This window comes from Rhipicephalus microplus, chromosome X, assembly GCF_043290135.1.
Source record: "Rhipicephalus microplus isolate Deutch F79 chromosome X, USDA_Rmic, whole genome shotgun sequence".
NCBI lineage: Eukaryota > Metazoa > Arthropoda > Arachnida > Ixodida > Ixodidae > Rhipicephalus > Rhipicephalus microplus.
The window spans coordinates 139,957,688-139,981,291 of NC_134710.1; the positions used below are offsets into that span (position 1 = coordinate 139,957,688).

The 23,604-nt window shown below is 42.1% G+C and overlaps 1 protein-coding gene across 1 annotated transcript in view; it reads right to left on the reverse strand.

Annotated features, from left to right (window-relative positions):
- The window catches only part of LOC119176555 (sodium-coupled neutral amino acid transporter 7), a 40,756-nt gene that overhangs the window by 12,542 nt on the left and 4,610 nt on the right, over positions 1-23,604 (reverse strand). Inside the window, exons 3-5 of the mRNA XM_037427904.2 lie at positions 20,959-21,157; positions 19,475-19,610; positions 16,332-16,482 (exon numbers count right to left, since the gene is read on the reverse strand). Coding sequence (XP_037283801.2) covers positions 16,332-16,482; positions 19,475-19,610; positions 20,959-21,157 — 486 coding nt within the window. The remainder of the gene's footprint in view (positions 1-16,331; positions 16,483-19,474; positions 19,611-20,958; positions 21,158-23,604) is intronic.

Genomic DNA, 23,604 nt, shown 5'->3' on the forward strand with positions numbered 1-23,604 from the left:
CGCCGCCAAGTGCATCACGCACCAGCTGCAATGTCCACTTGGCCACACACTTCACGGTCATATGTAGTGCTGTCAATAAGCTTTTGTGATGCGATTCAGACGTGCTTGGAGCCGTGCTTGCTATCGCCACGAGCGTCTATGAATGTTCCGAGACAATAAAAGCCTCGTGAATTAGCGTTTCTGCGACTGGCAGTATGATGATGCGTTTCACAGCTAGAGTGGCAAAAGAGCATGCATTACGCAGGGGCACAAATTTTCAAATGCCCGTTTCGCGTCATTAAATAAACTGCTAAAACATTCCTGTGCCACCAGTCTCCCACCCATAAATTGGTTGTTTGCAAAAAAGGCATAGGCTGTCATGGTGCGAGCCATTTTTCTAATGCAATAAGCCTCTTCCTATATAAAAAATGGTCAGTGATTATTTGAAATCAAGTACTAAGTTACACAAATGACAGCTTGAACACAAGAAAGATGTGTAATCATTTCAGTATATGGTCTTATTCAATTACAATCTTTTCTGTCATGCACATAACATCACTCCTTCGTACAAAAACTTGGTTTTAAATCCATACTTGTTAAAAAAAAGCAACAAAGGCACACTGGGCAGAGGCCACATGCCTGAGAAGTCAAATACCACAAGACAAACCTGAGATCACAATTTTTAGGCGTTTTAGTCACGTAAAAAGAAGTTGAAACTTTAAACGCAGTTTTCCCAATGTACTGCCTTTTTGGCATTATGCTCAGCTCGTGGAGCAGATAGATATCTTGGCAACCACTTAACAGATTTTTATTCCGTTTGTTTTGTAACGCTCCTTCAACCGTGCTTCAAGTTTCAGTCCCCTTATATATACATTTGGCTGTGCGTACAGTACTTATCAACTATTTGTTGTCAGTCAACAAACAAAAATTTTTCAGCACCACCTCCCCCCTTAAAAACTTGATTCGATAGCTCGTGTACCCTATGTAAATGCATGTTTGTCCATGTGTGGTATGAAAGGTTAATACAAGTGTGAATGTGTATTTGTGCACTGATGTGCTGTCTGATCCTTTCTGAATCAGTCCTGTCCCTAATAACATCACAGAAGCCTTACATTTACTATTTTGGCATTTTATAGATCCTCCAGCCCCTACACAAGGTTTAATAAAAAATAATTTGTCTCTCATTAAGTATTGGTGGTATCACTTCAAAATTCCTATGGAAGCACTATGAAGCCATTATTAGTGTCTGTGCCAATTTTCATCAATATACAACTAGAAACGAGAAAGCTATTTGAAAAAAAAAAAAACTTGTCAAAAACTCCAACAAGTTTTTTCTCACAAGGTACATTGCTTGTGGAAAGTGTAGCTTGAGAATGACTGGACTGATTTTGATGGTTTTTTTTTTTCCTGAATCCCAAAACATTTCTTGAGGATCTGACAATCTTTGAATTCTTGTTTATGGCTCAGTTTTTTTTCTAGAAGATGACTAGTAATGTGTGTAGGCAGCCATGATCTCTACAAAAAAAAGAGAAGCGATAAAAAAGTCTGAGATTGTCATACCCTATAGTCTTCTTTTGAGTAAAAATCAACACTATTTGCAGCTTCCTGGCATGTTTTGTTACAACGCTAGGCTTTCCATGAGCAGACCATATATAAATCAAACCATGTAGCATGCTGTAACTCGAGAACTACTAGAGGTATCATGATAAAACTGCATATTTCCCTATTCAAGACACTTATGAGTATGTATGCCAAATTTCATTGCTCTCAGTCAAGAAACAAAGAGTTTTTTTCAACACCACCTCCCCCCTTAAAAACTTGATTCGATAGCTCGTGTACCTTAGTAATTGCATGTTTGTCCATGTGTGGTATGAAAGGTTAATACAAGTGTGAACGTGTATTTGTGCACTGATGTGCTGTCGGTTCCTTTCTGAAGCAGTCCTGCCCCTAATAACGTCACAAAAGGCTTACATTTAAAAAAAAAAAAAAAGTCTGCACAAACCATTCAACATCCCCTAAATCGTGCTGAGTGAATATGAGTGCTGCTATTTCAATGAAAGTATTTTCAACAACCCACTGAGCAAGCAATGATAAAGTCCACATCAGCATTTGCCACGCCAGTCAAATTCTTTGACAGACGCCGAGGATTCAAATGTGGATCTGCCAAGCTGGCGACCGTGGGGCTGGTGAAAAAAAAAAAAAAAAAAAAAAAAAAACTGGCATGTAGTTTGACTTTTTTTTAGGGCTGCACAAATGTTATACAGTGCTCGTAATGATTGCCAGTAATTTTTACAGATGTTGGTAATCATACTATACTTAGTTATGCAGCGTATACACACATGAAGTAATTGAACAAACTGTGCTGTGTCACGTGACTAATGCTAACAGCCCCTTCCAAATCTTAAAACGCTTTTTCACAGGCCATCGGTGTATTGTGGTGAAGGTAGTTTAAGCTGCGTCTTGCATGGTTGGAGCAAGGCCAAGAAATTTTCTAAACACTACAACCCCCTCCCCTTTTTTTTTCACGGCATTGGGTTTAGTGCAGAATTTCTTGGCTCGCTTGCAGGGTACGTTTGACTAGATAAACTAACACTGGCACGCGGCTGTGGCCCAGAGACAGCACCGCACATCTATCGTATGTGCCATTGCTATGGCAACCAACATAATTGGCGGCAACGCCGGCGTTCGCAGCATGTCAAGTTTGTTTGCGCGCAGTACCAGCGACATACGTCTTAAAGTCGCGTCGTATCTGCTGCGATCAGTGTACAGGCGTGTATGCGGCGTTGTTACTTTATCTGGTTGATTGTGTTTCACGAGCGTCCTGCCGTGCTTTAGAGTAAGGGTCGGAGCACCTGAATGCCTGGATTGATTGAAGACGCAAACTACAGGTGGCCAACGTGGCCTTCATTTATCACTGAAATTAGCGCAACCGAGAAATTTTTGAAGCTGGCCAGGAGTTTATTTTTATTTATTGATTTATTCATACTGTAAGCCTTAACAGGCTCTTACAGGAGTGGGTCCAAAAGGATACAGATTGGTTACTCCATAAGTACACATCTACCTAAGAACAAAATAATAGTGACAAAGGTAATAGAAATTTAAACTGCACAGATGACTTGATAAAACTACATATCATATTGCAAAAAAAAAAAAACACAGCAGACTAACAGGGGAGAGCACACATTAGACAACTGTATGAATGAAAACTGCGGATGGCATAGAATCAAAGAAGTAGATTCCATGAACAGTTGCGCCGTTATGTATGATGTCGCTACTTACTGATCAAAATATATTTTAAGATCAGCAGCAAATGAATGAGCAGATTCTAAGGACACTATACCAATGTGGGAGGTTATTCCATAGTTCAATGACCGATGGAAAGTAGGAATAAAATGTGTTGCAATGGGAGATAAAAGGCCCGATACTCTTGTCATGGTTTGTTCTTGCCGAGCGCTGATATAGTGGTTTTAAGTACTTGTGGTTGTTTGTATTGATACCGTCATAATAAAGCAGAAACAGTAATTTTAAGGGAGCAATGTGATGCCAGATTGCGAAAGTCTGAATGTTTGCCCTATTGCGTAATGCATATATGCTAACACAACGTGAATGCTGGGAATACACAAATCGAAGCGCTTTATGTTGAATTCCCTTCAGTTGGCTAAGAAGATGTCAGTTGGCAAAGAAGATGAATTTGGTGTGGGTTCCAGACAATGCTGCCGTGTTCAAGGATTAGCTGTATGAGGGTTTTATAACTTGTTAGTCCAATTTTGACAGGTGTTAGAGCAAGTTTTCTGCAAAGATAATTAAGCTGTTTGTATGCTTCTGTGCAATATGATCGTCTCATTTTAATGTGTTCGTGATGGTAATGCCCAAGTATTTCACTGAAGCAGCCTCAGCTACGCGCAGCCCTATTAGTTGATACACAAATTTCAAGGGTGCCCTCTTTCGGGTAATATGCATGTACCAAGTTTTTGCTACATTTATTTCCATTCCCCAATCGTGACACCATATCAAAATGTTAGTGAGCCGATTTTGATCGCTTTTCATTCGTACTGTGGTATAAATGACTCAGTCATCCACAAAGAAAGTGACCGTTACAACAGGTTCAACATAAGAATGAATGTCGTTAACGAAGATCAAAAATACAATGGGGCCTAGCACAGACCCTCCCGGTACACCTGAGTAGACGTCGAACTCCCCAGATTCAGCATCATTTATTTTAGCGTACTGGCTGCGGTTTGAAAGGTAAGTCGCTTTGAAAGGTTTTGGCGCAGTGTGGTGCGTTTTCAGCAAATTTCGTGGTTTTGGCACAGCTCGGCACAAAAAATGGGGAATTGAATCAAATTGGCACAATTGGCGCAGCTGTAGCACTCCTGTATCTCCATTGCCCCATCCCCCTTAAAAAAAAACATTTTTCCCCACACATGAGCTTTCACTTATACCTTTGAAATGCAGTTTTCTTAAGATCCATTTTTGGGCAACTTTCTGCCCTAAACACAATTCGGGCCTCAAGTTTATGGTCTTCTGATAGCTCAATCTGTATGAAATTTTGCCCACACATTTCTTAACGTGTGAAAGGTGCAAGTACATCCTTTAAAGCTTGACATTGCCTGTAGAATTACTACAAACCTAAAGTAAGCAATTAGTACGGGCTGAAGATTTCAAGGATTGTCGCTATACAATCTTGTCCATTAAAATGTCTTATACAGACTTCTCGGAGAGTTATTTGCATTCTACAGTTAACGTAGATCAATATTGTCACTTGCGTACCGCGAAAAAGACGAAGGCGACAGCGCATATGCGCATCTGCACGCTTTTATGCAGAACACAACAACGAGAAAGGCGAGGAACTCTCTCTGGTGCGCACGGTTTGGAAACTTTTCTCGGCCCGCTTCATTTTATTTTCAAGAGCCTCGTGACCATGGTGCTGATCACTTGCCAACCAACCAAGAGTCTTCACCAAGTCGTCGCTGGCGGTCTCCCTCACCTGCACGAGGTCAGACTTCCCCAAATCTCCAAAGATACGCTTATGCCATCAGAAACCGCTCCCCAAGCCCGTGCCAGGGAAACTAACTGCCGCGACCTCCGGGGGCAAGGTTGCCAATCGCCGAGACGCCAAAAAGACCCCCTTGCTTCTATACAAAGACGACGTGACGACGGTGATGACGAAGACAACGACAACCACGAGTACTACTGCCAATGAATTTGTACAAGCCGACCTTAGCATTATTATAGACGGACACTACGTAACAGCACTGGTTGATACTGGTGCTGACTTCTCTATTATGAGACAAGAGCTCGCTGACTGCCTTAAGAAGGTCAAGACGCCGTGGAGTGGGCTGAGCATAAGGAGTGCTGGTGGACACCAAATGACGCCAACCGGTAAATGCACCGCTCGGCTTGTAATCGGTGATTCAAGCTTCGTCGCCACTTTTGTCATTTTACCGGACTGTTGTAAAGAGTTGATTTGGGTATGGATTTTCTGCGAGAGTACGGTGCTGTCATCAACATTCCAGAACGTATCGTCACCTTTTCTGCCAATGCCTCCAAACACCTCCGGTTCTTGCGCACTTTGACCAGGAAGCGCCAACAGCACTTCACACCGACGCAAGCAATGTAGGTCTGGGCATCGTACTGATACAATGGCAAGATAACTACGAGAAAGTGGTAGCTTATGCCAGCAGAGCTCTCTCTCACACGGAGGAGAACTACTCGACTACCGACAAGGAGTGCCTCGCCGTGGTTTGGGCCGTTCTCAAATTTCGACCGTATCTGTAGGGCCGCTCATTCATAATCGTCAGTGATCACCACTCGCTTTGCTGGCTCACTAACTTGAAAGACCCATTTGGCCGTTTAGCACGCTGGAGCCTTCGGTTTCAGGAGTTTGATATGACCATTATTTATAAATCAAGGAAGAAGCACACCAACGCAGACTGTCTCTCGCGGTTACCTGTCGAGCCTGCCGCAATTAATGACGAGTCTATGGACGCTGCATTCTTGGGAGTCATCAACACGGCCACTATTTCACAAGAGCAGCGCAGTGACCCTGACCTGCTTCCACTTATCGACTTCTTAGAAGGATGACGTGAAGACGTGCTGCGAGTTTTTGAGAGAGGAGTGCCATCTTTTTGTTTATGGAACGACATCCTATACAAGAAAAACTTTTCTCCAACTGGCAGCCCATACTTGCTCGTCGTCCCTGCATCACTGCAAAAAGAAATTCTGGAAGCCTGCCATGACGAAGTCACCTCCGGTCATCTTGGTTACACTCAAACATTGTCCCGTCTGCAGAACAGTTACTACTGGCTGAACCTACCTGCTGTTGTGAAACATGTGCCGAGTGTCAAAGATGCAAAGCACCACCCGGCAGGCTTATTACATTCCATCCAAGTACCAGCAAAGCCAATCGCCCAAATCGGAATGGATATCCTGGGCCCATTCCCAACTTCTACCACAGGGAACAGATGGATCATTATTGCCACCGATTACTTGTCTCGCTACACAGAAACTAAAGCCATGCCGAGGGCCGCAGCAGCAGAAGCGGCTCATTTCTTCATAGAAAACATCGTCCTTCGGCACGGTGCTCCAACAGTTCTCATCATGAATAGAGGAACTGCGTTCTCATCCCGGATAGAGGAACTGCGTTCGTGGCAGAACTTTTGGAGTCGGTTCTCAGGCTCAGCGGTACAGCTCACCGGAGAACATCGGCACGGTGCTCCAACAGTTCTCATCACGGATAGAGGAACTGCGTTCTCATCACGGATAGAGGAACTGCGTTCGTGGCAGAACTTTTGGAGTCGGTTCTCAGGCTCAGCGGTACAGCTCACCGGAGAACAACGGCGTACCACCCACAAACGAACGGACTAACAGAGCGGCTTAACAAGACCCTCGCAGACATGCTCTGCATGTATGTTGACACAGAACACAAAAACTGGGACGAAATCTCGCCTTATGTGACCTTCGCCTATAATACTGCCCGGCAGGAAACTACCGGAATGACGCCGTTTAGTTTAATACACGGGCGTGAAGTCACTACAATGTTGGACGCTATGCTACCACACAAGTGTGACGACACTCATGCTGACGCCGAAGAATTTGGTCAGCGCGCCGAAGAAGCCCGACAGCTAGCCCGCGCGTGTATTTGTCACGAGCAACACAAAGATGCAAAACGATACGACCTACGACAAAAATTGGTAACCTACAAACCAGGCGACAACGTATGGCTCTGGATCTCAATACGTCGACGCGGACTTTCAGAGAAGCTATTACGACGATACTTCGGCCCATATCGAGTCACCCGACGATTGAACGATATCAACTACGTAGTTACTCCCGACGACGATTGCAGTTCCAGTCGTCGAAACCGCTCGCCCGAGATCGTGCATGTCATCCGGATGAAACCCTACTTGTCCAGCTAACTCTCGTTTGTCCTGTGGGTGCCGGTGCATATGTGCATTTTATAAGTAGAGCGCCGTGGCTGCGCATCGGGACAATGCCATTTTTGGAGGGAGGCAAATGTCACGTGCGTACCGCGAAAAAGACGAAGGCGACAGCACATGCGCGCATCCGCACGCTTTTATGCAGAACGCAACAACGAGAAAGACAAGGAACTCTCTCTGGTGCGCGCGGTTAATAAAAAGACCGACCCTCTACTGTTTTCTCAGCGTCTTCAAATATGACCTCTGTCTTCACGTCGCGACAATATGAGCCACCAATGGCTCAGAGCCATAAAAGTTTAGTGGCATAAAAAGATTGCCCAACATGACCTGTACTTTACACAGGGTTCATGTTCACCCAATACTGGAGTTTCCCCAACTTGTATTTCTGGCAGTGTTATGCTATTTACTGTTGCTACATTTTGGCAATATCTAGGTATGACACAGGGGCTCCGGAACAGGAATGTCAGTGGGTGCAATTGCTCTAACAGGTTAAAAACCAGTGGAGGCATATCCCCACACTAAAAGCTGTTATAATATACCCCCTTCTTCGCCTTCTCCCTAGGTACCACCTGTGAGGCAAAGGAATAGAGACTCCTTTTCTTTAGCTGAAGAGTGCTCCTTTCCTTCAACAAATGAAATAGAATCTTCTCGAAGCTTTGAGACTTCTCACACTATTTGTCGATGATTTTTCCTCATAAAAATCACTGTTTTCTTTTGATTCAACGTATTTTCTGTCCTGAAATTGTTTTTGAGGGGATAAAGATTGGTGCTCTATCCTGCAGCCCTCGCAAAATAGAGCACCACGTCTTTAGGATGCCTCTCGTTCTTTACATTTTGCCTTACTCCTATCCAAGCCCTATCCGAATAGGTCAGTGTAAGCCAGTTTTCACATAAGCACGATTTTAACCATGCACTTATCCAGGGGCAAAGCTAGAAAGACATTTTGGGGCATTACCTTCCTTTTCAGGGCACCTACCAATTTAATTTTTCTCAATTCCCTGACTTTTCCAGGTTTTTCATGATAATTAAAAGCAAATTCCAGAACCGTCACATCTGCTTTAATAACTATATGCACTACCCTCGAGTGGCAGAAAAATATATATATAACATGCGCTTATATAAAATAAATAAGCATACTTTCTGCAACTGCTCAGAATGTTCTGAGCGCATGTGCTAAATGTAAAAAATATTTATATCTGGCCAAAATAAAATCTCTGAGCCAGGAAGTGAGCAAGTTGGCTGTCTGATCTTCGGAAGAACCAGGAAGCAAACACCCAAGTTAAAATTAACCGTAGATGAAAGTATCGGTGGTCGGAATGCCTTCCAGCATTTTGGAGCAGCCACTGGAGCACGCAAAATTTGTTTTTAGAGCAACTACCTCTGTGTTTGGAGCATGCACAGGCTTTTCATGATGCACACAGAGGAAGAAAATTTAGCTTTATTTAGTTTAACGTCCACTCACCCGGCTGCGGTGGTCTAGTGGCTAAGGTACTCGGTTGCTGACCCGCAGGTCGTGGGATCGAAACCCGGCTGTGGCGGCTGCATTTTCGATGAAGTGAAAACGCTGTAGGCCTGTGTACTCAGATTTGGCTGCATGTTAAAGAACCTCAGGTGGTCGAAATTTCTGGAGTCCTCCACTACGGCGCCTCTTATAATCATATGGTGGTCTTGAGACGTTAAATCCCACATATCAATCAAATCAATCCATCAGTTCAACGTTCAATCAATTTACATAGGCACACTTGTCTAAGTGATTAAAGGTCGCTAATCCTTTGCTGCATTTCCAGGGAAAGACGGCAGCAGAAACCCAACCGCCAACTTGTTCCGGGAAGGAACCCACCTCCCCTCTCTTCAATGAAACTGACCAGAGGAGCGTTGCAACAGGAGGTGTAATTACTATTCGGCGACCGTGGTTTATTGACTGATGCCCTAGTGGGCGTTGTCTTGTGTGTGATTGGTGTTTTAATCAAGGAAGAGGAGCCTGACAGGGCTAAAAAACGACGCTGCAAAGTGCTAGACGTGGCTCTGAACTATGGTTTAATGGTTTACCCAACACGCTCGTGGTTTGCTGAAGTCCGAACCTATATGCTCTAAATAGTTGTAAATAGTGCCGGTCAGCCTGTTTGTTTTTCATTCCCCAACTTGTCAGCATCGTTTCCTCCACCTGAAGCTGCGCCACGCTACCACAGAAGTTCGGGTCGAACGCAACTTTGACGTCTCGGCTACCCACGTCAACGGGGGACGCGTCGGTGAAACCTCGGTCCACAACAACTGGTGATCAGCGCTGGGATTTGAAGCTACAAGTGACAACAACAGTCGGCCCCCCAGAAGCAGCTGTCTCGAGACATGGATCATGTATGGGTAAGTGCTTGGCTTTTCCTTTGAGTGAACCAGGTTCTAAAAGAGGGTAAATTTTAGAACTAGTAGTTACTTTTGCCAAAAGACTCAGTTTCGTTGTTTCGGGAAGTTATCTTTAGAAGTAGCGAGCACTCAGTACAATCATGGACTGACGGGAACTGCAGAAGCTAGGCTAGTTGCTGTTGTGTGAGGAATTGGGGATCGATATGAAGGGTTTGGCACGAAAACCCATAATCATACAGATGATTAACGATTTGGGGGCTGATGATGCGGAACTAAGTGAAGCATGGGACCTGATCATTGAAAGACAGTTAAAAGCAGCTCAGGTAGAAGTAAACGGAGAAAATGAAAGACGAAAGCTCGAGATCGAGTTTTGCGTACAAGATATGGAGTTGAGTAAGAGGTTGGTACCTCAGCGAGGACCCCTTCTCGACAAGGAGGCAGAGTTCGAGACGTCTAGGTACATGCAGCCATATGTGGTATCATGGAATATGGGCCTGTACAACAAAAAGTGTATGCAACTGTCGTGTGAGCAAGACACCTGGTCTCAGATGCTACTCACGGTTCTGCTCTGTGAGGCAGCAAATGTTGTTGCACTACTCAGTGAGCAGAACGCGAACAACTACAAGCTGTTAAAGCAGAGCTAAACAGGAGGTTTGGAACTTCTGTGAGCAAAAAGAAAGACTCAGACCAGAGTCAAAAAGCGAGGCACGTCGCAAAGCACTGGACATTGAGGTGCGTCATAAAGCGCTAGACGAAGAGATCGGTCAGCCAGAGAAAGAATCTCTCGATAATGAACTTGAGTGAGCGTTACTACTGCCTGCATCAAACAGGTTCACTTTAGTTATGAGTGGAAACAGGGATAACTTAGCTAATGAGCAGTTAGAGAAGGATACCATCATTCAGGATATTAGAGAGCATGTCGAGAGCGACGCCTTGGCTGGTCGTACGATGTCGAAAGACGATCCTTGCGTGAATGAGGTTGGTTCCAACAGCCCTAACGGGCTCAGTAAGAAGCTGGAAATCTTCCTCGTGCCTCAAGAAAACGTTTCAACGTCGTCAAATGTAGGCATGGTTAACACAGTGGCTGATGAGAGCAATAACGTCACGCTTTAGCAGTTCAACGATACCATCGAGGTGGTTCGCAAACATCACAGAAAAAGAAGCAGAAGCGTTCAACATTGCGTAAGCCTAGGACAGGTCCTACCCCATCACAAGAAAGACGAAAGGGTAGGCCATTAGTCCGCTTGAAGAGACGTCAGTTGTGGCGTTCATTGAGGCACGAACAGCGAGACAGGTGTGGAGTGACAGAAATTGAGAAACAAATATTCCATCTTGCCCTTACAAATATATCCACTAATAAGTTATCTTTTCACCTCCAACGAAAGCTGCACGAATTCTTTATCGCCCCTGTTCATTTCAGCCCAACATCATGCGTCTCGCAAGTGTCCCTTTAAGGTCCCTAACAGGCTTTACGTATGACACCCAAGTGGGGAAGTTACACCAGAAAAAGTTTATACCCATATGTTTTATTCACTACCTCAGGAGAGAAGGGGGATCACGAACATAGACTTCAATGTGCACTTCAATTACGTGGTAGAGTACCACGACACTTCCTTTTTTTTGCTAATACAGCTAAGATTTCGCGTTTATGTTTCACATAACCATGTTATGGTGGCTACATGAGATAATATCAGTGTCATCTGGTTGACAGACTCCAATGAGGCACAAAACACTATATAATACAGGCTAAAGACGCTGGGAGTGAACTAAATAGGAAGTTCTATTCTCCCAGCAGCCGAAACAAACTTCAGAAAATAATTTCATGTGAAAGTCGTGTCATATTGCTACTCAGAGACTGCATCCTCATTAGTGATAACTCTATTCTCAAAGCATCATTTTGTTGTTGAGGTAGAGAGAGAGCGTGCGTGCACACATATATAATGAGACGTGGGTCGAAAGACGACGCCCCCACACGTCAGATATACTTCCGGAGCACCTGGAATGACGTATAATAATCCAAACAGTTTATTGATAAAAAATATATGGCCACAATATAGACCTGAAAAAAGTTTATTCATTGGCTTAATTAGTAAATTGCAGTTCTGAAATGTAGACCGGAAGTCAGTGTAACTGTGAACAGAGGCTTGTAAAAATAGACAAAACCAAAACAAAGGACGAGCACCAATGTCACTTTTAAAGTACGTTCCGGCACTACCTTCCTGTCAAGTCATCAATTTTGAAACTGTCTCGTTACTTATCACTCGGAGGTAAACAAGGATTAGATTAAACTCTTAAGTTAAATAAAGACCTAACTAAGAGTTTTGAGAACAAGTTCACCCCAAAAATTTCCCAAACATATAAAAATACTACTATGAGTCTATGATATTAGCAATGTCACTACTGCCTGGATGCAAAGCTTTGAAAGAAAAACTGGCATTAATTTTCTTCAGAAGAACCATTTTCTAGAAAAACACAAGCACAGGACCAAAATAGTGCTTTGCTAATCAAACCAATTTAGTATTACTCTGTTGTGTTCTTCTGAGCTAAAGCAATATAAAGCAATACGCAATAATTAGGAGAATGTAATTTCTCATCAAAACCATGACTGCATGGACATTTAATCAAAACTGGCAGGAAGAATTTTTGAAGTTCAGCCTTGGAGAACCAAGTGGCATTCAGTGGGGCACACATGGCCACATATCACCTCAAGGGAAGACGCTGGTCTTGAAATAAAAATTTTTAATATTGGAGGTAATATAATGAATATAGATGTGTATATGAATTTCTTCCTCCAATTTTTCAAAAATATAACTAGTTTTAATGTACACCAACTAGTTATCAAATTGTGAGAGTATAAGTGAAGTCCGTGTAATTTCTTATGGGTCATTAAGGCACCTTCCCTCAATATTTTTAGGTTCTGTTTAGGATGCAGCTGTAGCCAAGGACCTTCCATGTAGAGCTATGCTACTTATATTGTCACTGAGATACATCATCATATAAAAATTCTCATTTGCATTGATGCTCCATAATACGAAAATTTATTTATGTCAGATTATTGTTCATAACATTTCATATGTCCCTCTTAGCCACAAAAAAAATAGCATAGCTCCACAGTCCAATTTCTTACAAGTTAAATGCTATAGCATTTTAAAACATTGCTTCACAAAAACATGATGAAAAGTACCGTAAGGCTGGTCAGGTTGGCAAAAAATCTGAAGCTGAGAAAATCGCATTTAAAATTTCGACATGCACTGCAAAACTTTCTATGAGGAACTTTTACCCCAAATTTCGTACACATGTTCCCCATCTATTCCCCTGTAAAACAAAACAAAATAAGCCTTATTCCACCCTCGAAATCATTTCTAAAAAAATTTCCCAATGTGGAAAGCATTATCAAAACCCCACCATGACAAGCAGTTCAGGGGTTCTGGAAAAGCTGTAAGGTATGAGGCTCAAACAACTAGCTGCTAGGCAGCATGCTGTCCTTGGTAATAAGTTTCCGTGTTCCAGACCCTCAAGGAACCATGAAAATGGCCGGAAAATTGGGCATTCGTTCAGAAAAACGAATGCCCGCAAAAATATCCCTTTTTTTATAGGTATTTTTTGCTGACACAGAGGGTCATAGCTTTAGTACAAAATTCTCGTTGCAATCTTGTAAATGCATCGTTTAAGTGGCTCTGAAAAAAGCAGTTTGTCACAACAAAAAAATCTGTTTGGCCGGTGCCAGCTCAGTGGTCAACACGTTGGCCCAAAAAAAGTATTTTCTTTTGCACGACATTTCGCTTGCCCACGAAGATGTCTGCCTCAATTTCAGCTACACGTCATGTTTTCGCTGTTCACTGATGACAGTGTCATCAGTGTTCGCGTCAACTCCGAGCTCATTGGCTGTGTAGGCGCTACCGAAAATAAGATGGCAAAAGCTATAAGCGCCGACTCCAAGGAGTCGAACTTTCGGGTAGGCGACTTTCCTGACAGAACGGTCTTCGTTCGCGCAGATTTCTCCACTCGCTGTGCCTGCTCCAATCACGCAGTATCAATCCGAAGTGTATCGCTTGCTGAACGTGGTCCCTCGGCATCGTCAGAAACTCTGCTGTTAAAGTTTTTAGCGAATCCAACGAGTCCGGCCACGACTGCAACTAGCTGCCAAAGGGCACTTGTGGCAGGTGCCTCTTTGTTCCAAGGCCGTTTTTTACGACTTCCGAAAGTTCGCCGCCTCGATGGTTTCAGACGAGAGTCTCCAGGCATCTTGATCGCCGTGAAAAAGTACCGGTGCAAAGCGGAAACACCGTGAGTCGATAAACATGCACAATTGCAAGAGCAGATGCACACAAACAGATAGCCACGGCGGCGAACGCAACATAAAGAAAAAAAAGAAGACACTTCAGTCATCCCAGCCAATGGGAGACAATAAAGGCCCGAGAGCCAATCGGTGATCTGGAAACGACCTTCAGAAAATCCGCGACGGCAGCCATTCCGCTTGAGCAACATCATTTTGAGATGGCGCAAAAGGTGCACAAAGAAAACGGCTTCAAATCAAGCCCTAGATGGTGGTGCTCGGTCCGCCGCAATGCACATGGCGTGCCCAGGAAGTTCGAACAAATTTCGTCCTTTTGGGGGCATTTTAGTGCAACCGGAATGCATTGAAGGCAGATTTTATCGCGTTTCCTGCCCGAATTTAGCGTTAGCAATTTGAAAGTAGGTGCTCAGAAGTACAAACGCCTCGAAAATAAGCTTTGCAAAAAATAGATTTTTTGATAATTTTTTACTGTTCTAAGACCCACATCTCCCCTTAAAAGATAATGCACCTGGCTGAGCGACCAGATGCACAAATTCCTTGGTAATAAATGCAGATGATCTGTGTTGGTATGCTATATCAGGCCACAGGTCTGCTTTGCACTGTTGACCCCCCGGTGCCCCTTTTATTATTATTATTGTTGTTGTTATAGTTGTTGTTTTGCATTGTTGCAGTTTCACATTTCCAGGGGTATTTCTTCTGAAGAAAATGCATCACCTTACAAGAACACAGACCATGTGGCTCACTTCAATCGCTTGGCAATACAGCTTGCTACCGCACAAAGCATGAAAAGTAGGGGTGTGCAAATATTCAAAATTTTGAATATTTTTTGCTATTTGATTCAATTTGCACTGGAATTTTGACTATTCGAACTTCCCCGAAGACAAATACAATCAATGTCCGATTGACAGTGGCCCCTTCAAATTTTTCAATATGCTTCACCCCTCCCCACAATATTGTGGCAAAGCTCCCTTTCAAGCTCTGCTGAAGTCGCAAATGTATTGGCTTGAGAAAATGCTGCTTTCATCAGAGATGATTGATGCGGAAGAGGTGGGGGCTCATGTAATCCTGTTATGCACCAGAAATTTGGGCAATAAGTCTGAAAAATCGCACGCCAAAAATTTTTAGCATCCATAATTTCATGTGTTCTTATATATTTCAGTCTATGCGGCAGATTTGGAACTTCATACTGAAAGGAAGCACGACATTATCCACCACATCAGTTGGGCTTCCACACAAGTTGAAAGAAGAGGAGAGGCTGAGGGAATAGCAACTTTGCCTTTCACGTGTATTGTTGTCAGCAACACTTTTGATGCACCAAATAATGATTGATATGTGGGGCCTAACGTCCCAAAACCACCATATGAAACCACGAAATAATGTGCGTACATAAATACAACTAGGCTTCTGCAATGCCTCTTTCTTGATAACACAACTATGAAACACCACCCCACCAGTGCTTCATCAACCTAGCCAAAAGAAACACTTTCATGTTGCTAACTCATAATAATATGCTTAGGCATCCTCTCCAACTTTTTTTTTTTTTTCAGCAATTTCACTTCGATGTATTCAAAAGTGTTTTAGGAATATTCGAGGAATATTTTCTTCAATTCACACTCACGCTTAAATATTAAAATTCACTTCACACCCAAAATTTCGCTATTCGTACAGTTCTAATAAAAACAGAAAAAAAGGACATCTTACATCAAGGAAGTTCTAAATGTGACAGTGCATAACCCTTCTAGGTGCGAATTATGATGCGCTGTTTAAGGATGAGTCGAACTGACATAAAATAACAATTCCAAGACACTCAATATTACATTAAAAAAAAGGAAATAAAGCAATGTGTTTTATGAGTCAATAATTAATTGTAGTTAGCATGTCATCAAATAGTGAAGTGTTCTACAGTCACTCACATTTTATTTTGACATAAAAAGAGTGAAATCATTGGCTTCAAATGTGTGCACAATATGTTTTAGTTTGTATTCATTTAGAAAAAAAAAAGTAACAAGTTTGTGGTTCTGGAACGTGGCATGTCAAACATTGTAGTGCCTTCACCAAAGTGATCGGATAGTCACATGCAGCACAGTGAGGTCAAGACATACTGACTATGCGGAAGGTTCAATTCATCCAATGAGCCATGTGTGCTGCTGTATTTTTGCCACAAGTTAACAAAACCAGACTATCATGTTGGGTACACAAATGTAGCCACCACCAATCCAGGGCATCAAGAAAGAGCATGATAAGGACTGGCTTGCCTGATAGCCAAAGCATACAACTGGAACAGCAGTCAAGACATCTTCCAGAGTGTTGGGAGAGCTTCTGGTGCCAGGCGACTTCGACTCTCCAACAAAGTACTGCACCACGACCAGCAGAACCAAATAAAGGGCAGCAAGCACACCAAACATACTGCAATAAAGACATCGCATAATGCACTGAATGAGATTAACCAAAACCAACGTCCCAAAACCACCATATGAAGAGACGCCGTAGTAGAGGGCTCCGAAAATTTCGACCACCTGGGGTTCTTTAAGATGCACCAAAATATGTGCACACGGGCCTACAACATTTCCGCATCCATGAAAAATCCAGCCGCCGCAGCCGGAATTCGATCCCGTAACTTGCGGGTCAGCAGCTAAGTACCTTAGCCACTAGACCACTGCGGCGGAGCCCACAATAACTGTGGTGGGTAATAGTGCGCTATTACAGGCAAGCAGAACAATTATTCGGTACACAAGTGGCAGAACCATTTACCATATTTTACTTTGGCATCCTTAATGCCTTAACACTAAAATATGACAAGAGCTTGTTTGTCCACGAATACATGGTTGTCCCTCATTCCTTTATTTAGTTGTGTGGCTTATGCAAATAACTGCTATATGTTATTTCTTTATCTTATTTAGAGGAATCATTAAAACCCAAGCAAACCACATAACCACCAGTTCAACTCTACATCTACAACACTATTGTACTGCTTCAATATGGCATTACTGTTGGTTCTCAGAGATCTTAAAAGGGTATGGTAGCGTAAAGTCCCTAAAATATCGAATTTGCAATTTTGACACAAAGAAAAACACTGTACTCTGAGAAACAAACCTGTGGAAGCCCGATGTCGAACGGCCGCTCCAAGCGGTTTAAATGCCGCATCGAAGTACGCTGCGCATCCTCTGGCGTAAGCAGTATACACACGTAAAACTTCATTTTTCTCAAATTGCATTTTCTATAAATTTTTCAACTTCAAATTACCTTTTCTCAAAAAGTATGAAATCAATTTTGATGAAACTTAGTATACGTGAGCTACAGAAAGTTAGAAACAATCTGAACTGAATAATTTGCCGATTTCCTAAAAAGTGAAGCTGTAAAAAAATTACACAACAATATGCCCCCTCCGTGGCATTGGACAAACAGTATTTTTTTGTTGTTACAAGAACTTCATGAGAAATGTAATATTTTTTTTAGTTCAGATGTAACCTACGAGTCTGCAACAACACGGCTGATAATGGTTACATTCCTTTTGGTAGTTGCAGACAAAAGGTACAGTGAATAAGTGAACCCTCTTTAAAATTTGGGTGTGGGCCATAGGAATGATAAGCAGCCTAGGCATAAAAAAGGTGCTCACTTGATACTCAGTGGCATTTTTTGTGAGTACGCAAAATTTTATGGGAATACTAGCAGCCATTTCTAAGATATTACGCTAGAACTGACACATACGATTTACCCTACCATACCCCCTTAAAAGGGCTTTGTAACACTTTGCAACATGGTCACATGACACTGCTAATCGGTAGTCGCGGCTCCCGAGAACATGTGAGCCAAACATTATAGCACAGCTTAATGACTGGAACTTGCAATTAATTCTCAAAGTCAGCTAAAAGTTGTCCCCTCTTCTTTCTACAAATGATGCCATACATCCATATAACCAAGTCATATACCAAAAATCATGGCCATTGGCTGGTTTAAGCATCATGGGTTGCATAGAAACTGCAGCCGCCATGAGAGGCCACCATGTACCCATTTGCAACCCCTTCGAAAGTAAAGTAAGCCGCACGTCCGAAGGGGAAAAAAATGCAAAGCTCTCAGTCACGATACCCATGTGATGCAGCATCTTTTCTCCGTGCCCTTCGTCCCCTATTAGCTTTCAGTGCATTCCTCGAGACGAGAGAAAGCAATTACAGTGCTTGAAAAATCTTCAACTTTGCTTGTACCAAACGGATTCTAAAACTTTTTTGCGGCAGTCAATTCAAGAGGCAATAAACTCCTTTAGTGAAGCCATTCAATAATTACTTGAAAAAGTGCTGCAGAAACCTTTAAGCAGTAAGGAACCCTTTGATGTTGATTGATTGATTGATTTGTGGAGTTTAACGTCCCAAAACCACCATTTGATTATGAGAGACGCCGTAGTGGAGGGCTCCGGAAATTTTGACCACCTGGGGTTCTTTAACGTGCATCCAAATCTGAGCACATGGGCCTACAACATTTCCGCCTCCATCGGAAATGCAGACCCTTTGATGTTATTTGCAAAGACTGCAATATTATGCAAATTTTCCAATAAAAATATATCACTACCATCAGTTCATAGCTCATAGCAATTGTAAATGAAAACCATTGCAAGTTACCACCATCTCATTCTGGGATGTGCAGTGTCGCTGCTGCACCAGATGATTTACTAAAGCCAAGCCATGATTGGTTCAAAGCACGGGCCTTCTACCTCAAATTTGTTGAGTCGTCATCGTATACTGTGCGACTTGTAAGTTTTAAACAATCAACTGTATTTGCTTTACATTCATGTCTCGATGCTGCTATAGTAAAGCATGGCGCACCCGATAGAAAGCTACTCCGCAACACCTCGCGCCCAATTGTTACCTATATCATAGGTTAAACTAAATGAACCAGAGGCATTTTTTTTCTCTGTTTAATTATCCTCTAATTTCCAGTTTAAACTTGTTTTGAACCTTATACGAACAACCATTTTTGCCAGTCTCACGCGAACACCTAGTTGAACAAAGCAATGATGGTTGAAGAAAGTTTAAAGATAAAGAAACAAAGTATAACTTGCACAAATGTGCATGGGATTTCTGTGGGCATTTTTGAGCATTGCCGCTTGGATAACGCACCAAGAGACCTTTCTTGAAAGAGGCCTCTATTATCTTTAACTCCATGCTCACCTCCCACTACTCCCTCAATGAAGCTCTGAAAACTACTATATTATGCAACACTCTTTGCAATAATTTGTATGCAGGCAATCTGTTAGTGAAGAGTGTCCAACGGTAGGTTGTAAGATAGGCCAGAAATGCAATGCATCTTATCAAATAATGTTACAATACCAATGAGTAGCAGCCTGAAGTAATGACTATCTTAAGAGTTTCAGAAGAATCAGTGCCACTTCCATTTAGTCCAGTACCTGGGGTACTTGAGAAAATCTATCTTCCGTGAAAAACACATTGGGAGGATGAGAACAATTGATGTCGTGACAATAATGAAGTCCCGATGCATAAACCAGTGAATGCAGTAGCTTGGCCCGTACAAAGATGCAAAAACTGAAAAAGAAAAAGTTTCAATATTTATACAGCTGAGCACTGTAAGAAATCATGCAAAGTGACATGCGAAAATGTTTATGCAACTGCCAAAAATTCTATGAACTTTATAAAAACCTGCAAATTCTATAATATAATGCCTACATTATATAACAGTGCATTAGGACAACGTAGAAGGAATGTTTTAGATGTGCCATTGGGCGAGTTACTTACACAGATATCACCCATTTTCACTTAAGAACTGCAATAAAAATAAGGTTTAGCAGGAACAATGAAATTTTATAGCACAAGAACAGTATGAGGGTGGGACATTACATGCAGAAAGTTTATTACTTTAACTTTCTATCATAATTAATGCCTTGGTATTTCATTTCATTTCCTGTTTACAAAGAATGCTATAAGAGGAAGTTAAAAGCCTGTCTAAAAATTCACTCTAGGAAATACATGCTAACAAAGTAATCTTTATATATGAACAAGTTCTGAAGCTGCCACGAGATTTTTTTTACAGCTGTGTCACGGAAACACTAGAGGAAAAAGGCAATTACATCAAATGGTACAGAGAACAGCTTAATGTCATCGAGTAAACACGAAAATGTATTTATAAAGCTCGATCAAAAACTTGACTACAACCAGAAAAAAAGTTAAAGAAATCCAGCCAGTTTCTAGCCGTATGCCACTTCTGAATGCAGGACAGAAATAGGAATCCATCAAGTGCATGTATTTTTCCTAGTTGTTTTGCAAGTATGATTCTGTACACATTCGCCACAAGAAAGGTAATTAATATACTTGTATAAACACTTAATTAGGAATTTCTCCTAAAGCTCAACCAACTTTTCTGAGTACTGCATTGAGACATCTTATATGGGCACTCTGTGGTTCTTTATTCCACAGAATCTTAAAATTCTGTTTCCTTAAAAATAGCAAATGCACTTATTATAAAACACTCTAGTACAGAATATGTTTATTTTAGCAATTATGCAAAAAGGTACATTTTGCCAAAATGTAGCACTTCACGAATGATGCCAGTCATGCATCTAGTTGCCGATGGCCAGTGCAGCATTATGAAAAAAAAAATGTGTCCCCTCCTCCTGCATATCTTTCTTCGTTCAGTGTGCCTCCTGTTGCTCCAGTAAATTAGCCATTATTAATAATATTTTGTGGTTTAACACCCCAAAACCACCATATGGTTATGAGAGATTCAAGAACTAGCCATTATTAACTCAAAAAGTAACATACCCTGCTACAGATCACTTATCATCAGCTAAAATATGCCATCAAATTGTGTTCATTCTTCACTGTCCAGTTTTGGAAGATCATTGTTGCTATGAAGTGCAGCTGCAGAAGTACTCACTGCGATCTGAGAAGTCCCCCACAATGACTAGAAAGGTGATACATGTGCCATAGCAGTACAGTGCCACAGCCAGCAAGCAACAGCTCCAGAAACGGGGCCCACACACGCGCAGCACCACTTCTTGGTATGTGGCACAATCATGCTGCCTGGCACAGTAAGCCAGTACAAGCAGGGCTCCCACCACAAAGACAAGCAGCACCTGCCACATGGGCGATGATTTATGTTACACACAGTTCCCATACCTACTACACTACTTTCCAAAAGAAAGCAAACATATAAAAACACACCAAAGGTGCCCTGTGCACAAACCTGCAAAGCCACAGCTTTTCTGCATACCATGGAGATCACTTTCACTGATATTATATGGCCAAATATACATACATACTATTATTTCTTGCATTTGTTAATTTTAGAGAGATTAGAAACCTTGAGTAAGGGGCATATTTGGAGCCAGATTTTCTTAACCATTGAGTAATTATTTTAATTAAATTCATACAGTCAAACTTCTTCATAAGAGACACCAGTACGTCTACACAGGAAAAAAAATGATTGATTATAAAATTCATATGTGATACCCTGCTTATAAGAGACTCCTCATATAAAAGACAACAATTGCTCCCCAATGCATGTCTCTTATAAAGGAGTTCAACGGTAACATATTTTCAAAAGCAATTGTCAAGATGCTTTCTGGATGTTAACATGCAATCTTGTAAGAACTGTCTCAGCAATTATTATTTACGTTTTGCTTGCATCCAAAACACAAATGATTAATCTACAATTTTAAAGTGGTATTAACACGAGCTAAAATAGCCTGCCGTATCGATTCTCGTAAACATGCGTATATCGTCTGCAAAATATCAACAGCGAATACTCTTTGGAGGGTACTTAAAATTGGTTTTGAAGTTTGAGTGAGCGATCAACTACCTCGTGTTATTGACACCCTGAAAGCTGACCCTTGCTGACCCCCTCCTTCCCTCGCGAGACCATGCTGCAACATTTCATGACGTCATAGCCGCCATTTTTTTTTTTTTTTTTGTCACGTTTGCACCAGCAGACTATTACTCGGTAGTTGCTCTAGAGTTTGTGACAGCGGCGCACGCGTTGGAAGTTTTGTGTTTGGCGACACTGCTGACCCTCTTTCCTGTTCGAAAAAACTTCTTGATATGGACTGCGCAGAAGTGTGTCACAGTTATGTGTGCTGACGTGGTTGAAAATTACACACACTAGGTGGTGATAGCTTTACTCAGCGACTTGTTTTTGGGGCTCTCTGAAAACCGCAACTGAGATTGGTCAGCAATGAGGAGTCTGCAACTAATTACCTGTCGCACGCTGCAGTAAACAATGTGCCGTGTTATGACAGAGCTCTCCAGCAACACATTGCAGAAAAAAAAAAAAAAGAACGCAAGGCCAAAATTTTTGTGTCAGTACCCCTTCATGTCTCATGGGATACAATGCAGCTAGAATATCTTAACATGAGATATTGATTGATTGATATGTGGGGTTTAACGTCCCAAAACCAGCATATGATTATGAGAGACGCCGTAGTGGAGGGCTCCGGAGATTTCGACCACCTGGGGTTCTTTAACGTGCACCCAGATCTGAGCACACGGGCCTACAACATTTCTGCCTCCATCGGAAATGCAGCCGCCGCAGCCGGGATTCGAACCCGCGACCTCAGCAGCCGAGTACCTTAGCCACTAGACCACCGCGGCGGGGTAACATGAGAAGCAAAACTACATCGTAAACCAGAACAGTGTCAGCAAGAGAAAGCCTCCTATATCATGCAGCTTGATTCCAATTTACTGATCAAAAAAATATAAAAACTGCTCTTATGGTGTGAACAAATATACGTGCCTTGCCTGCACCAAATTGGATACTGCAAGCTTAGCACCATGTCTTTTTTCACGAGTTATTTTCCTGCTATTCCCCCATTTGACTCATGAAAAGCTTCCACTTAAATGCAAACAATGCGAGCAGGTAGCAATCTACATATCAAATTTGTTTAAGATAGAGAGGGCTATTTGGTACCATGAGCAGTACGTAATTGCACTTTGCACTGCAACGTAGCTAACTTGTTCTTTTATCAATAGGAGCGGTGCAGAAAGAGAACAAAAGAAATGTCAACAAAACTGCCTCAGCTAGGTATGTATGCTCTGAAAGTTACTTCTTGCCCAACTACAGTTACAATTTCTTTATAACAAAAGTTAAAGGGATGCCATAATTATTTTGTTGAACCATCACTATGTCATGGCTGTCAACAACCAATCTTTCACTAGGCAATCGCAACCATCATAAAAGATTTGTCAATCAATTTTCGCCCATCTTGGCGAAGATGCCATCATGTGCAAAATCTTGTACACATTCCGGTAGTGAATGTTTTGTTGCATAGGCGATGTCAAAGTGGGCAGGCCTTAAATTTGCCAAGAATGGAAGGAACAAGCAATAGATAAGAGGTTGATGACCCAAAAGTGCAGAAAACTTCTTCCGCAGAACTGCAGCTCTAATTTACATTGCTCTTTATTCACACAAACTATTACGGAAGTGCTGTCACCCCAGCTATGCAACAATGAGAGGCAAATTCTCCAAATCAATCAGAATTCAAACAGTAAAAGTTGCACGAATCACTTTCAAAATTTCACATTTGGG